The sequence below is a fragment of the Agelaius tricolor genome, unplaced genomic scaffold (assembly GCF_023055355.1).
Source record: "Agelaius tricolor isolate 1412-34295 unplaced genomic scaffold, bAgeTri1.0.p SCAF_5, whole genome shotgun sequence".
NCBI classification, from domain to species: Eukaryota; Metazoa; Chordata; class Aves; order Passeriformes; family Icteridae; genus Agelaius; species Agelaius tricolor.
The window spans coordinates 46,635,508-46,653,452 of record NW_027269265.1 but is presented as its reverse complement, the minus strand read 5'-3'; the positions used below and the strand labels follow the sequence as shown (position 1 = coordinate 46,653,452).

Sequence of the window (17,945 nt, the reverse complement as noted above, 5' to 3'; positions counted from 1 at the left end):
CTTCAGTATCAATCAGCACAGGAGCCGTTTCTAGAGAGCACAGCTTGCCATCCTCCCTGCACTCCAGGGTGGCATTTCCTTATGCCCTGCACCTGGTCAGCCTCAGACAGAGTCAGGAATTTTCACACCGCCTCATCAGGTACAAGTAAAATCTGCAAAGAGGTGTCTTGTCATTTGGCAGCGCAATTCAGAGCTTCAGGAAACGAAAATCACCGGGTCTGGGCTGTGATTGGCATGACTGCAATGCCTGTTCCATTCTCAGTCTAGCAGAGTGACAAATTTGTTGCATTGCAGCCCACACAGACATCAAACAATGTCACACAGTGACTACTGCAAATCACATATATTTTTTTAAAGGCCCACATGAATGTAATTGCTGCTTTAAAACCCACCCTCTTTTGTGAGGATTGGTGGATACAATAGCTGTGATTCCTGATCAGGGTGGACTTTTTCAGTCTCTCCATGAAATTCTCTCATGAATCTCACCGAGATGCCCATTTGCATCAGTGTAAAGCAAAGCAGAACCAGTACATTTGTTCTTTTTCTTGATTTAGCAAGTTGGTACCTTCACAATTAAGGCAATATACTCAATGTTACAGGAATGGGTATTTACCATAATAGGTAATTTTATTTGTCCTCTTACTTTATTAAAAAATGTGAAAATAACTGCTGTTTATTTTCTGGTTTATGATAACCTGCATTTGAGGTAAAAATAAATTATTTCAATTAAAAAGGCTTGAAAAACCTCACTGAATTAATTTGGGTGGGAGAGCAAGGACTGGAGGTTGCTGACGAAAGGTTTCACTTCGGTTTCTTTCTTCCTTTTTTAGGCTTGTGAATCATGATTTCAACTTTCAAGACCTCTTTCTCTGCCTGCCTAAATATGCAATTAAATCTTTTCTTCAGTTTTATAGTAGCCTCAATATTTATTTGAAGAACCAAGTGAAACCACTTCAATGTTCCAAGTACAACTTTCAGGTCAGTAACCTATAGATAACAAAGGATGAAGATTTTACATAGAATAGTAGATAAAATAAAGAAAAAAAAATTAAGAGGTGAGCAAAACAGCCATAGGATAAAACACTACAGCCCCTTCTCTGTCAGCATAAGTATTTCCAGGCAAAATAAATGCAAAGAGGTTGTGAAACATTACCAGATGAAAGCAGTTGAGTTTTGGAGGCGGCAAGGTTATTCACAGACTAAAATTAGCTACAGGATGTTAACCTTCTGAGGTCAATCCATGGCCAGTACAGAGAAAATGAGAAAGAGACTCATTAAAAAAAGCTATTTTGAGCAGAAACTTCTTTTTAGGCAACCTGAAGAGATATCTGGAAGAGCCTTTCTGCGCTGACTACCCTGGGAGTCCAGAGGAGACTTGCTTTTGCAAACTCAGTTTCTACTTCTGAAAACAGTCTCAGATGCAGTTTACTGTGTCAATTATCAAAGAGTCTGACCTTCACTGAGAAGTACATGAAAGTGTTCAAATGTTTATATCTCCAAATGAAAAAGATCTTCAAATTCTAAATATAGACTAAAGTAATGCACACCTGCACAACTGAATATGTGAGCCTGGGACAACAGTCCTTCAACAAGTGAAAAGTTCCAGGCAAAAATCTTGAGGAGGATAAAAATAACAATATACACGATCAATGACTTTTCCTTTAATTTCCTATTCCAGTTCTGATAAAAGCCTGGAGAGTGTCAGCTGATTTCACTCCATGAAGAAACAGAGGGAATCATCTGTCCAATCTGATGCAAACAGCATTTACTTCTGCAATTGCTAGCAAGACCTTATAGGAGGGATTTTAGAGATTACAATTAGAGATTTCCCACTCCATTTGTTCTATATTTACCCATGAGAGTTTAAAAAAAAAAAAAGTATGTGTAGGAAACCTCCAGTACTTCTTTAGTTTAAAAAGCTGCCATGTCTGGTAACTGAAGAGAACATGGAAAAGCCATGGGCAGAGTGCTGCCGCTATTTCAGGTGAACTAAGTTTTTTCGTAGTTCCAATTTTTTTCTTAACTATTCAACAAAACCCCCTCAGGTCCTACTGAAGTCATATAAATCCAGAGGTGAACATGGCCCATAAAACAGAATTAGAGAGAAAACAAAACAAATAAAGAAAAAGTGGTTTTTTTTTTTTTCATGGTGACAGGCTTATATATCAGTTCACATCGTCCTCGAGTACTTCTCAAGAGTAATGACAGGATTATGAAGGTAGGACTTTCCTTATCACCCACCTGGGAAATGTATCCAAGCATAATTTCCTTGTTTATTATGTGAAATAGTCTCCTTAATTTGATTAGGATATCATAGTAGAAAAAGTTTATTTACTTAGGCTTCTTGAAATACTACTAAGGCTACACAAAGAGCAAGGTCACTTTTAAAAGCCATCAATCTTCCTTACACCCAAACCACCAGACAAGTATGTACTTTTCTCACAGACCTCCTGTTTCACTGTCAGGACTGCTGTTTTTAATCAAGTCACAGAAGTACTCTCACATCAACAGGTTACAAGGTCAGAAACAGCCTCATAGCTTGCTATGAGAAAGGAGCGGGGATTATGAGACAGAGAAGCTCTTGGTCACAGGTGCTTACTTATCAATATCATCATTTTTGTTTCTACTTCAGAGAAAAGCCAAGATGCCAAGAAGGAACAAATGAAAGCTTTCTTGTCAAGAAGGTATTACAAGGGATTGTCTGTAGCACTTGGATAGCAAACTAAATATGGTTGCTAGGTGGGTATTTTTTTGCTGATCACCTGCAGGTATCTCTTTAACACAGCAAGTTGCTGGACTGAATGTCTTACTTTAAACAGTTGTTAGCGATTGTACAAAAAATGTTCCTGGGTTGGTACATATAAATGCAATTATATGAGTGGCAAAGGGTAGAAAAATAAAAAATAAGATGTTTTTCTGTTCTCTGCCTCTTTTTCTCACATATGTGAAACCTGCTTTCAAACTCCAGTCTCACTCTTCTAGTGGTTTCTTCACAGAACACTAGAATACCAGAATCAACAATGAACGTATGCAAAAATTTTTTAAAAAGTTACTTACATATACCATATGTGTTTCTGAATATGTTCTAGCTGTAAAGGAAAAGAAAACAAGGAATTAGTGCTGTAAAATAGAAAAGGTAACTCTACAAGTCATCCTTATTCAAGGCTTATTCAAGTAAATCCAAAATTTCAGAGATGGACATATGCATACAACAGAAACTTTATGCCACATATAGAACTACTCATCCTACTGGAATAAATACTCATCCCACTGGAAATGGCACTGTAATTCCAGACATAATTCATCAGTCAGGGGCAAGTCCCAGGCAAATGCTAAGTGCAAAGCTTCACAGGTAACTGTTTTGGAAATTCAAGCTTTTCCCTTCCCAAGTCCTTCCCTCTGTAATCTAACTGCTCCTTTTTGTATGTGCATAATAGCTGATCCTTTATACTTAAATTGCATTTCTAGTTTTGTTTTGGGGGAAAAGAGAGAGGAAGAAAGAAGAAAATAGGTTCAAACAGATAATTAACAAAATAATTTGTGCATCTGTGGTGTGACCTTCCTGGATACAGGACACATTCTAGATTGGCTTCACATTTATCACTGAACTATAAGGACCAAGCAAAAAAGGTTCTATGCAATTTACTAATTCTGCACCTGAACACGAGACCACGAATTTGTTTTACTGCCCTCTTTCCTGTTCTACACATGAGAATTTCACTATGCAATGAAGGACTGGTTAAAGCCAAAAGTAGCCATGACCACCTATGGAAGGCAGATTCCACCAACATTACAATGACATCTTTTCCCACAAGCACAGGAGAAGAAGGCAATGTGATTTTCCGAAGAGAAACCCTTAACAGCACACAGAACAGAAGGTTCATATGGCTTACTTTCAGCAGAACCTTCCAAATATGTTTTGTTTTAATCATCACAGCAGAAAATAACTTTTCTTAGATGTCCAGGGATTATTTGTTATGTGGGAATTTTTTTTTATATTCATCATTATGCAGCACCTTTGTAGGTGCAGAACAAAATGCATATCACTGCATACGGGCTCACATTTGTGCAATTTTCAGGGGAAAGACAGGAGAGAGCTGGAAGAAAACTCATATGAGAGGAAATCACAGACCCATTACAATGGTCAGGAAGAATGGTGACAGCTGTCCTGCTCTTATTACACTCCACTTCCACAATAATTAGAATCAGAGAGAAAAAGAAACAAAAAGAAAAGGATAGGAACAGACAAACAACAAAATCTCAAAGATACAAAGTGTTTGCCTCAGAGAGCAAGGAATCAGAGACCTTTGTGCTATGGAACAGCTCCGTGTCTGGGAAAACAGTAAGACATGAGTTTGGCTATATATGAGATAATTTTTTTAAGTGAGTCGGGGCTTTTCCTGAAAACAAAGAAACAATGGAATGCAGCTTAGGAAAGCATGACAGGAGGCTGGAGGGAACAGTGTGGGAAACAAACAGCCTCCTCTAAACCCCAGACTGCATCAACACTGCAACCAAAGGTGCAGCTGGTACTCACAATATCCGTCTTCTAAGCAGCACCAGTGGCCCCAGCACACACATCCAGCAGCCCAGGCAGACTGGCACAGCTTCCAGCCGTGGCATCAGCCCGCCACAGTAACTCCCCTTCATCACAATTTCCCCGTATTAGGCAGCCCTCTAACCACTGCTCTCTTAAGAGCAAAGTGGAGTATTCCTGACACACTGTCACCTCCTGTGGAGATGAAGATATGATTTGGGAGTTCCCCCAACAGCCTGGAGACACAGCCTCTTCCTTCTGGTTCTGTGCAAGCTGAGGTTCAATCACAGAACATAAGGAGAGCCTATTTTGTACAGCTTCCATAGGGCAGGATTTTAGAATTGTTCCTTAACAGATGTATAGTTCTGTGAGGATCTGCTAAGGGGTGAACTGCACCTCCTGTGCTGGTAAAACCACATCTACTCATTATTTCCCATACACCACATGGAGGGTTAGAGAGATTAATGATTTCAGACAAGATGCAGATGATACAGCTATGCAATGTCCAAGTCTCTTTCATGCTTGCTTCTCCTGCTGCATTTTTTGTCTCCATGGGACACTGTGCTTCTGTGTGCCTGTGATATGCAGAAATACCATGGCAAAGCAGACAACAGCATTTCAGTTTCTGAGCTAGAGAGGGAAAAGAAAAGAGGGTCACCAGTCCATGTCTTAGTCACAGAGCCTCTGGGCTCCTTCAGAGAAGATGTCAAATGACTCCTGCCTGCCCCTGCTGATCAACCTCCTTCAAACTAATGAACACACAGCATTTTTCTGAAAGAGATGCCCCATTTCACCTTGATACACATCTGAAGGTGTATGACAGCTCTCATGGCTGCTGTTTACCCACACATCTGCCATTCAATCCACATCAAAACCATTGCTGTGAAATATGCTGGGATATCCCAGATATGAAAAGTATTCTACAAACCCATTTCCTATGCTGATTCAAATGTAATTGCATTGAAATGTTATTAGAAGTGAGCTTGCTGCTGCCAACATCTTCACTACTGTTTTAAAGGTAATTAATTAATGCTTTGTTGCTTTTTGTCTGCATTAAAGTGACAGGAGGGTTATGGGAGGGCGATTGGCTTTGACAAGGAGAAGTCTGTATGCTTTCTACTGTGCAGTGCAGGGGAGGGAGATACACAGTGGGAGCTAATCTCACTCCTGCCTTCATTTAAACACAATGTTTAAATGCATTTAAGTGACAAAGGCATTTAACAACCCTTCCCAGAGGGTTTTTCTTACTGTTTGCACATGAGTTTGCCCAGTTTAATACCATTTTATGGAAGTTGTAAAAATGCTCCTTCCTAATGTCTCCTAGTCACTGCAGGCAACTGTCTCATGACATCATCTCTGAAATAACAAAACATGCTCAGATCCACTGCACATGCACAGTCAGAGAGATTTCTGCAGGCTAAGATGCTGTTATGGAAGGAGAGGGAGAATTCCTTTATCATGGTTTTACGTAAAAATACTTCCAAATACTAAACCTGTACACTGAAGAAGCATTGAGGAGCCTCTCTCACAGATGAGAGACCCACTGTGATACAGAGCTGCACAAGCTCATCAGTAAAAGAGGTCTCCTCCCACAAAGAGCTTACGTCTGAACTCTAAGGCAGGGAACAACAGATGGAGACAGACAGGCAGATGGAAAACAAGACAGCGCTGTCTACATCCTCGGCACTGATCTCAGCAGAGCAGTTGCCAAGCTAAGAAGTTCTACCCTGAAGAAAAACTTTCTTAAAGTCTGTGGATATAGATGAGGGCTTCTGAATTTGAACTCATGTCAAATTTCAAACTTCCCTGTCCGGAAGGAGACCAGCCTCAAACCCATCTGTGCATCCACACCTCAAATGAATCTTCTTCATCCAGAAGGTTCCCTAGTCTGGGCTTTAAACCTACTGTGTAATGTCAAGACACAAAAACCCTGTGGCTTTTCTTGGCCACAGGGTTCAGGCTGGCAGTGCAAACAGCACTGGTAAAACCATTACCCATTTCAGCAGTAGCAGCTGTACTAAAGCAGCCTCCAGGCACTTTGACATGGGCAAGTATCACTGTCCTAGGTCCACTGGGCATGAACAGGCCCTTGGCAGCCTAAATACATCAACTGGTCAATTGCCTCCATTCTACAGGTTGTAAAGTGAGAAAATTTAAATTATGGAATAGGCACCTTACCATAAGACCTTCTACAGAAATGAATCAGGTGAGTTTTCCCTTCTTAATTTCTTAATATTCTTTAGATTCTGCATAGCATGATTAGCATCAGATCCAAGAAAAAACAAAATCAGAAAGCAGAGAGAAGATTCTGGAACTAGGTGCAATTAAAGGAATTTTTAGGTAATATTCAGGGATAGGTATTTCCACCTGTGTGTATACCCAGCATAGAAAACAAGTCATTCTAGTCTAGTATAAGATGTCAATGTTAGAACAGTAACAGCTTTATTGGAATAGCTTGTTCTGCAATATCTGCTTTGATCCACCTTGCTCTAGAAACAAATTTTCAATAGTGCTAATCCATCTTTAAAAGAAAAGTGCCTCTGCCCTTTGTCTTCCTAGAGAAGAAAATACTGGCTGAGAGTCCAACTGGTTTCTACTATAGGAGCTGTAATTCTCTGCTGTAGCAAGGCTGAATCATTTGAAGAGCACATAACTACAAGAAACATCATCCTGCAGTACTTTAGGCACCCAGAGCACACCTCCCTTAAGCCTTCTCAAACTTTATTACTACTTCACTTTTCCCTCCTGACACTATTCCTACTAGAAGGTTGTCCCAGAACCCCATGGATATACCTAAAATTCTTCTTGCTTCTAGCCTACTTTCCTTTAAAGCCATTTGACATATCTTTGGTTTTGTGCCAGTATCTTCCTATAGCTTAAATAATCCTTCTCTCCCTAGTAATTACCTCTAATGAATATGCAGATGACCAGTACAACCTTTCTTAGACATTATCTGTGTACATTAACTGAAGCTCTTTTTACACCATACTATTCAGACAGGCTCTTTCAAATGCTGATCATCTTAGTACTCATTCTTTGTTTGACTTCCCCTTTCATAAATATGGGTGGTCAGACATACCATCACCAGGAGCTAGGATCAACTTTTAATGAAAAATTTAGGTTTAATCAAAGAAAAACACAAATTCTTTTATTTTACAGCATGTTCAGTAAAACAGGCAGAGTAAATGAGAGTGGTCAAGGATGTCCCATTAACCATATTTGAAGCTACTTAACACATGGTGAGTGTGAACAATATTCCACTAAGAAATAATGAAGTCCTGTTCCCACAAATGAATCATATACAAAGAAAGGTAATGCCTGCTTCTTAAGGCTGGAAAGGGCCAGCAACAATAATTGTGAGTACCCTCCCCTCCATTAATCTTCTCAAGCTCCAACACTGAAGCAAATGATGACAGTTAAATGTGAATGCTGGTTCTGTTTTTGTTGATCATTTTAACAGATGGACTGGGGAAGGTGTGGGTGTGCTGTGAAATGGCAATTACTGCAGGGAGGAAAATGCAGTTGGATGAAAAGGAAGAGATACAAATCAACAAAAGAGGAACAAAGCAGAGAGGGGAAGTGAAAAATGAAAGAAAAAAAATTCTAGTCACCTTACATTTCACTATATTTTTCTGCTGAATTCACCAGTGAGGTATTGAGCAAATGATCAGTAACGGTAACAGCTACATCTGTGCTTATTGTACCCAAGCTGCAATTTTGCTCACATCTTTGTATAAATATCAAATTGATTCAAGTGAGATATTTTCTAGGAATAGAGGCTTCCAAATAAACCCATGTTTATACCCTTTTTCATAGGACACAGCTAAAATAGAATTCAGCTCTCTCCTCAGAATGAACTCTATATTCCCAGCTCCTGTGCAGTAAACAAAGAGCTCCCTTCTGCCTGGCAGTCAAAGCAAGCAGCTCACTAACAGCACAGGAGTGTGACAGCAGCAGGGACAGCAAACCCACAGACCCTCAAATAATGAAAAAAAGACTGCAGCAAATAACAAAGAGCCAACCTTTCTTCCTCCCAGCTCTCAGCTCTTTAATATGTATTATTTCAAATTCTTATTCATAATTCAATGGTTAGTATGTGGCAATAACTACCTGATCTGGGCTTTTTTCCCTCCCTAAGGAAGTAAGAGGTTAATTTTGATCAAGAAAGGGAGGTGGATGAGTGTCACTCTGAGACCTTGAATTACCTCAACTGCTTTCTCTCATATGCATGTACATTGCACAACTCAAATTATTTAGGGTTATTATTTATTATTTTCTGCCCTGTGGAAAAATTCAGAACAATCTGCAGAAGGATCTAGCACTTGATGACCTGCTCCCTAACATACTTAGACCATTGGCACTTTTTTGAGAAAAAAACCCCAACAAAACAAGAGAGAAGCTGGTATGTTTACATCATGGAAAGGAAGCTAAGCTTGAGAGGGACTCTGTGAGTTTCTTGGCCATGAAGAACAGCTGTCTCGTCTCTCAGGATATTGCTCTAACCTCTACAGTGCTCTTTCTGTGAATATATTTGGGAAAATGTTATTCCTTTCTTTAAAAATCTGTTTTAAAAAGGTCTTTTAAGGCGCCTAATATAATTTTTTTTCAATCAGTGCTATTTATGTACTGCAAAATGTGATGGTTACTGGGTTTGCAAAATACTAGAAATAACATTAACTTTTCCCCTATGCCACCAAATAGAGCACGACCTGGACTGGTAATGAATGAAAGAACAACCCAGATGTCAGGTACTATTGTAGGGAGTTGTGAAGGGAGTTTCAGTTAACCTCTTAGCAGAGAGGTGTCTGCATCCCAAAAGCATCGTCACAGCTGGCACAGACTGATGCTGTTGTTACCAATCTCAGCAGAGGGGCCAACCAGTGATCTGAGAGTTTATTTATAAATATTTTAGCAGACTGAAGAACCAGGAGGAGTTTTAAATTTACATTTCTTTATACATACTCCCACTCAGAATCTGTGAGCTTAGTAAATCTGTATAAAATCATCACCAAGGCCTGACAATAGGATTTACAGGGGCAATCTACCCATAAAGGCACACGCCTCCACTGACAAGCAGGCAACCTTACTTTCCAAAATTATTATTTTAATTGCCAATGTTTTTTAATTCCCTAAAACATTAACACAGCGTCAGTAAAGGCTACAATCACTCCACAGTCCTCACTGTTGCAGGGTCTCTGTTGTAGTGATGGGATGTATCCTAGATGCAGACTCAGAGCTGAATGCCAGGAGCTCAACACTGTGGGACTAAGTGCTCAGGACCAGAGGGCACAGGATGAAAGAGCAGACTTGGCAGACACTTGCTCTGAAGGCTGCTAAAGGATAATGCAGAGCAAATGCAGGATAGAATACAATGCAGCTTATGTGGCCTGAAGTGAGAAGCCAACACTTCTGTCAGAAATGTAAGAAAATCACCCTCTGTTTAATGGCAAAGCTTCAAATACCAGTCCTAACACCTGTGACCTTCAAACACTTACATCATGCCCCCAGCAAACTGCTGTATCAGACAGAAGAATCAGACAACTCAGGTGGACTCGAAAATGTGTGAATGAGCCGGTAGTTCTGTGATAAGCTATGAGGGATTTCTCCTAAATGCTCAGTGTTACATATGAAAGGGAATCACGAGGCTACAGAAAAAACACAAAAGCAATCTGTCCTCCAGACTCAAAAGAGACGGTAACTAACTTCTTCCCAAAGACCCCATCAACTCCACTCCTTTGCTCAGGAGGAAACACATTGGAATGCCACCAAATCACCAAGTTACCTCAGCTGCTCACCATTCCTGCAACAAAGCGAGAAATGAAGCCTTGCTCACGACGCCTCCTTACCGTGAGACGTTTCGAGGCATCCACTTCAATCATCCCCCGCAAAAGGTTCTGACAGTCGGGGGGGATAAAATGGGGCATGTGGAACACTCCACGCTTCACCTTCTCCAGCAGTTGCCGCAAGTTGTCGTCATCGAAAGGCAGGGCACCCTGCAGGGATGGGACAGAGCAGTCAATGGGAGAGAACTGGAGACGGCCAAAGGAGAAAAGCCAGGATAAGCAGGTGAGAGAATGGAAAAGAGGAAGTCAGCTCATAATATATTATTATGAGCGAAAAAACTTTTATCCATTGAAAAGACAAAATTTCTTAGTGCTGCTGTATTTCCTCTAACACAGGAGACAAAACTGAGGACATTGTTTTTTTTATTAGACCTTTAATTAGAAAATGACTACCGGTATAAAATAAAATATAAAATATGAAATTGCCTTTCCAGGCAAATTCACCAAAGATGCGCGGATTCACTTAAATTCAGTTCAAGCTTTTGATCTGCTGGTATTCCTCCTGGGCATACTTTCACAGTGGCAATGTTTATCGTCTCCTTATTTTTAATCTTCCTGAGACACATTTATTGCAGACATTGAAAAGGAGGTGAACAGCTTTTGAGAGACTTTCAGTAAAGAACATGCTCTTTCTGACAGAGCATTAAAATGACACAGCTGAAAGAAACCCCAACCAACATTAGCCTTTGGAAGCAGCAGACATTCCACCTGTTTAATATACTCCATCCAGTTCCCATGCTGTGGTCAGGTCATCAGTTCCTATTGCTTCCCTACTGTAGCTCACTTACATGAATGGCTTGAAGTTTTTTTAGCTGAAACTACATTTTGAATAGATCATCAGCTTGCCACAAAAAGCAGTAAAAGACCTATCCTTGCTGCAAGGACAAAAAGGAAAAAGAGAAGTCGAAATCTTTAGGATAACTCTACTGACTGCAGCTGATACCCTTTTATAGCAAGTCTGCACCTTCCTAGATATTCTCACTTCCTTCTTTCACTGCCTAATTCTAGTAGGTGCTGAGCTTCCTTGATTTCCAGGATGGTTTGTGGGAAGCTGCAAGCTGTCAGCTGCTGTGATAATGAAGTTTTAAGTTGTCAGCTCTGGCACTGCTCTTACTACAGTGAGTAGTGCATCTGTATAAGCAATCCTGTGTCTATGGTTTAGGGAGAACAACAGCTCCATTTACAGCAGCCTCAGGAAGCCACCTGATGGCAGCCACGACTGGGCACTGCTTACTGGTGTTTGTTCATTTCAGTGGCCTTGAAGGCAGAGCCTCTCCCTGCCTTCTGTAACCAACCCCCGGAGTTACCTGCATTTTTCCTATCCATTCCAGACTTAAAGGAAAATCAATTCTGATAGTTCAGTACTTTGGCTAATGCAATTTAAGCCCTGATGAAGTCAGAAAGGACACTGTGTGGCATTTCCTGAAGGTAACAACTACATCTCTTTTATTACTACCATCTGCTATCATATCTTGATAGTTTTTGCAGGGTTTGTCCTGACATAATTAACTGGCGAGCTCTACACTTTCCATCAATAATAGACTTATTTCAATAATTCTTCAGGCTCATGTGTGTATGTAGGAACAGATGAAGATGCAGCAACAGACACCCAAGCTTGACAGAGAATCCCCCTGAAAATGAAAAGCCTGCTTGACAAATCCTAACCATCTTGACACATTCTCTCTTCTGTTCTTACGAATTCAAGAAGTTATATTAAGAGCTCGTTATACACTTCTATTTTATCAGCTATGAAAGTAACTGCTCAGTAAGAGATGACCAGGTGCTATCTAGTGTGACAGTTAAAATTCTTCCAATGCAACATCAAGATAAAAAAATTAAAATTTCAAAAATGTCAGTGAATTGTAATGACTAAAAGGAAAAAAGGAGTAAGATTGGTTAAGGGAAATTAAAGCATCATACTGAGATTACTTTAAGGTATTCTGATTTGAACCATTAAAAAAGAATCAGCATATCCTTTGATACAAAAAACCTCTAAAATTTAAAAGTATTTAAACAAAAATAATATCCAGAATTTATCTCATTTTACACTCTACAACTGCTTTTTCCAAAATAAAACGTTTAAGTGAAGCAATTAGGTTTACTGATAAATGTACAAAAATATCATAATTTTACTTCAGGCTTGTTACTTTTATAATTATAGATGATCAGATGAACTATTACAGATATAAAGCACTTAACATGCACATAAAACCTATATTCATATAGAGTACTTTACCTGCATGTGATATATGCTTGTATTAACATAAACTATATTTTCCTACATTATACTGTGGAAATTGGTAACAAATGCCAAGCCTATCTGCCTTCAGCTGGACACCCATTTGTTGGATGTTTAGGAGTGTTATAATAGAACTTCATTTCAGAATAAATTCCACAGAGAATTGAAACTCTGATCAAAAGAAGGATAAGCTAGACGATGGCACATTTTGAACACTTAAAGTATTACTGAGCCAGATGGAAACTAATTTAAACTTTGTACTACTGGCTCAGTTTTATATTCCCATGTGTACCAAATTAAAATGTAGCTCACTGCTTTCATGAAACAAAGATGAGGTTCTCAAGTCCTTCCTTGAAAAAATACTGCAGTTAATGTATGCATATACCTGCTGAAGCACATATATACATACAGCAGAAAAAAGTGAACACATCCCAAACCCAGCCATATCTTGATCCCGTGAAGGACGACTTGTTTGACACACTCTGTATCCTGGAGTTGTAACCCTACATATCCTTACCCATCAAAAAACGTGGTGCAACATCACAAAACAACAAAGAGCATTCACAGAGACAAGCTTTTGATGGCTGTCAATGCTCTTCTGTGCAGGGCAACAGTGTTTCAAAGAAGCAGTGAAATATTCCTCATGCTTTTCCTTTGGGGCTGATGTAGAAATAAGAGGAAAGGATGCCACTGAGAGATACAAAAATAGAGGACTAAAAAAAACCCATCCATACATGATGTCAATAGAATTGCCATTAAATACAGCAGCACTTTCAGATTCTTCTTTTCTTTTTAAAGGCTAGTGCAAGGAAGATGACTCACCACTAGCAACGCAAACAAAATGACTCCACAGCTCCAGACGTCTGCTTTCCTTCCATCATATTTTTCTCCCTGTGCAGCAAAGACACAGAGGTTCAAAAGACCGATCACTAGTAAATGAATTCATTATCCTTCAGGAATGAGAGAGGGGAGAATGGGAAACCCTACATTTAGTTCAGCTACCTGCTTCCCAAGTTGGCCTTCCCAACTAGGAGGAAGGCACCACACAGCCGGCTAAATGAGTTTTTGTGAACATCAGCTTGCAGTCTTATCTGGGATCTGTGAGAAAAGGCTCAGAAGTGGGAGCAGGGCAGGAATGGTTGACAACTCACAAATTATCAGACCTGGCATTTAAACAGAGTAACAGGTGCATTAAGAAGGTGTGTTTCTCTGCCTTGGTTCTTCAGGGAGCTTGTCACCAGCCATGTTATTTGAAAACTCATAGTATTGTCTAGACAGCCTCTCCTGTGTGCTTCCTGTTTGACTTTACAGTAGAGACATACTTTGGAAGAGGGCAATCCTGGGCACTGAAATCTTGGATACTTATTTTCAGAGGACAAAGGGAAAGCAGGGGGAAAAAAATATTGTTTAGTGGAAATCAACATCACTGACAGTCAACCCCAGCTTTTCTACTGAGATGACAGCTACATCAGAGACAGAAAAGCTGAGGGGACTATGTCCCTTGGGTCAAAAGATCAAATTAAGTCAGGCTCCTGTACTTCTGTCTGATCACATGGTGCAGAGGTACTGTGAGAATAACATACAATCATTTCCCAATGTGGCTTGATTCAGGGCTGACCCAAACAAACAAAAATCTATTTAGGTTTCTTGTGTCCTTTTCTTTCCCTCTGTCTTGGGCAGATTCCGTGTACAGAGGATCTATCTGTGTACTTGTAATGAGGGACACTTCAAAAAAGGTATTTATGTACACTAATATTAACCAACTTACCCGGATGACTTCAGGACAAGCATAATGTGGTGATCTGAAAGACAAAACACAGTCAAATGAGCATGTAACAGCCTGGTATTTATGGTTATGTGCGTTTCCATTTTGTTTAGCAGAATGATGATAGATTTGCTTATACAGAATACAAGTGTGCAAACCAGCACATTTTTCCTTACCTCAACAACAACATATTTCTAACAAGCTCAGAAAATGGTCAAGAACTAGCATAACTTACAACTCTATGGCCCTGCTATGAATTTCTTAAAAACAAGGAACGAAGGGGAGATGAGGCACATTCTGTAAGTATAAAATTCCAGCTCTCTAATCCCACCATTTAACTTGGCCTTGTATCTAACTAAAAGGAAGGCCCACACTGCAAAGCCTTTTACAGGAAAAAAGACAGATGCATCCCTAAACCACGTCTGTGTCTCTTCTGCTAAGATGACTGTCATTTACACCAATGGTCACAAAAGCTGCCAATACATGATTGCAACATGCCTTTTCTTTTTCTTTAAAAAAACAAAAAAGGATGGACAGTAGCACTATTACCTGGTGAGTTAATATATTCTTTTCACATCCTTCTATCCATATATCTCTTGTTTGATTCCTGGCTGAGAAGAGTTAATTACTTCAACTTGCCAGGTAATAATTTTAATTCCTAAAGATTATAGCCATGGCTATTTATTTTATAGCCTTCATTAAAGTAACTTGACAAGTAAAAGGGATGCAAACTGTCTGAAACCCGTGTGCAAATCATGCTATTGTTTATACTGACACCTCCCAGCAGTCCCTGAGCCTGTCTTCATTTGTGCATGTGTTTCTTGTGACAAATGCAATCATGGCTGGGCAATACCTGTCTCACAAAGTAATGAGCAAACCAGAAGCACAGCGAGGTTAGCTTTGTGCTAGGATGCTATATTAATGCCCAGTGAGACAGCCCATTAATTGAATTTCCATACACACTACATTATTTTGTGGCAAAATATCATCCCATGGGCATGGAATGCCCTGATTTGGTATCACAGCTTTTGGCAGAGCATGACAATAAACTCAGGGTACACTTGGGAGTGCAGCTACCTTGACAGCAAAGCTTCCATGAGGAGAGAGAAATGCAGTTGATCCCTCAGAAATTTCAGAAAAAGAAGAATTCAGCCACTTTATCCAATATTTAATGCAACACCAATCCTGGGCCCATTTAAGAGGTGGGCTATTCACAGGTATTCTAACCAGTCTGGCTGCTCAGTAGTGCCTTAGTTTAGACTACATTTTAAAAACCTTGGTTCAAGAGTTAAAACAGCTAATGAAAGCCAGAACCTCCCTCAGAGAGCTGGATGGAGCTGCTCATTGGAAGGCCAGAAAGAACAGTCTTGTGTCTAGTGGGTAGGACAGACTACCCAGGCTCTCTGCGTAGCTCTGTACTGACAGCCATGGAAACATGGAAAAGGTTACTTAACATTTTTAAAAGCTGCAGCTGGCCTGTTTGAAAAAGGTGACCAGAACCTCACCATGAGTCTACTCTTCTGACTAAAGAAAGAGCAATGCCACTGCAGCTTTCACACTACAAGAAAGTGAGGCCAGAGTGAGAAACTGAATAGCTTAATGTTATGTACAAGTTCCCAAACTTCCAAAATGTATTGTTTCCTGTGAATTTGCCTCTTTATGGCAAACCAAGACCTGCACTACACCTATTCTTTCCAAACCTCCAAAGTCTAAACCACAAAAAGTCACAACACTGGACTAACATATGATTTTGTAAGCTTTTAGAAGACAAATTATTCTTGGGAGAATGCTTGACTAGTGATGTTGTCTTTTTCTCATATCTAACAGCAGAGTAGAGGGTACAGGCCATCCCTAAGGCACACACAGAGCACAAGTAAGGAGCAGCACCACAACTGGGACTGCAGCCCAGGCCTGACAAGTACAACTCTCACTAGTGCTGGACTGCTTACACAGAACACTGAAGGAGGGCAGTGTGGGAACTGTAGGGAACATAGTAGTGCAACTGGAATTTGGAAAAAATCTGCACAGTAGCAAAAAGAGTGCAGGACTTGCATAGATCAAGGATATTTGCCCAGTTTAGTCACCTCAGAACAAAAAGGCCAGTTCTAACATGTTCTGTACATCACATTAGGCTTGAAAAATATATGGGAGGTAAAAGGAGTGCAGACACATTCTAGGTAACTGTCAAGCTCCCATCACTTAGCATGTTTGAATTTCTTACTCTCACATGTATTTTAGGTTCTGCAAGGTATAGCTGCCTCTCTAAATGTACACAGAGTACATTAAATGGCTACTACAGGAGGTGCCTGTGACTGACCTAGAAACTTCAGCCAGACTTCTCAAATCCTGCAAGGCATCCTGTACAGTTCAGCAATATCCTTCAATACAATCCTTTTTGGATGGCAATGGCATTGGAGTGCACTGGAAGAGTTAGTATCTCAATCTGCAGAGTGTTCTTGATTTCTTATTTGTATATTATGACTCCAACAAAGATTTCAGAACTCTTAATTGTGGGTGCTGAGCAGTACAACCACCTTGAAAGCTTCCTGTGCTAATATCCTTGAAAAGAAGAATGTAAGTGTTGTGAAGAACTCAAGATAGGTACATAGGTATTTACGTGTCCCACTAGCAAATGCCCTTGAAGTGTTTTCCTTCCTGAAGTCTGCTGAACTGCAGTGGAATGTGCCATAGATCTTAAAAGGCACCACTGAAATTCTGCAAAAGTCTAAGAGTCTGGGTGGAGAAAATGTTATAATAAATCCTTTGAACAAGTTGGATTGATTAAATCATTCAACAGCTGCATTGCAACTGCCCAGAGAGCACAGGTTTCTGGCATTGCCATTCTGAATTCTTGCCAGCACATACTAGCTAGATATCTGCAGCATTATCTTGGCTAACAGCTTTAAAAGGGATCCTCCAGTCAGCCAGAATCCATAAAAACCTCATTTCCATGCTACCAATCACACAGCAACTTCAACTGCTGTTAAGACAAAACTCAAATTTAATCAAAAATCTATTTATCTTTCTACAGAGTCATGAATATTTCTTTGGCTCTTATCACTAATTATTCAATATAGACGTGTCAAGAGCAAAATTCCCTGTCTCTTCCCCTAGGCCACCTCCTCATCATTCTGCTACATCTCTGTGCAGCAAAAGCCCCAGTCTGCCCTTGATAACAAATAAATATATCGCTCAGCAAGATCAAGAAAGAGTTGCTGCCTGTGGGTACTGCTGCAAAAAAGCACTGATGTTGGCAGTGTTTATTTCCAGGGTGATGGGGATTTTCCAAGGCTAGTCTCCCTAGGGCAGGAAGGGCTCTCTGAATGGTCATTCACAGCGCTGTGACTCTAGGACACAATAATCTTAAGGCTCTTAGGCGACCTTAGTGCATTTACATGGGATTTAAACCAGAGGAAATAAGACAAGAGAGGAATGGTGAAATCCAGGACAGCTCGGGACAGTTAAGTCAGGCATGCAGAAAGAAATGTATATATCCTTGATGTATCTTTTTTGAATTTCATCTGAGAAACTAGAAAAGTAGTTCTTGATCTGTGCACATCA

At 40.0% G+C, this 17,945-nt stretch overlaps 1 protein-coding gene across 13 annotated transcripts in view; it reads right to left on the bottom strand.

The window, feature by feature from the left end:
• Positions 1-17,945, bottom strand: part of BRSK2 (BR serine/threonine kinase 2) — a 304,213-nt gene that overhangs the window by 58,262 nt on the left and 228,006 nt on the right. For all 13 annotated transcript variants that reach the window (XM_071427715.1, XM_071427718.1, XM_071427716.1 and 10 more), the window contains exons 6-9: positions 14,388-14,421; positions 13,442-13,510; positions 10,384-10,530; positions 3,058-3,089 (exon numbers count right to left, since the gene is read on the bottom strand). In XM_071427715.1, the coding sequence (XP_071283816.1) occupies positions 3,058-3,089; positions 10,384-10,530; positions 13,442-13,510; positions 14,388-14,421 (282 nt within the window). The remainder of the gene's footprint in view (positions 1-3,057; positions 3,090-10,383; positions 10,531-13,441; positions 13,511-14,387; positions 14,422-17,945) is intronic.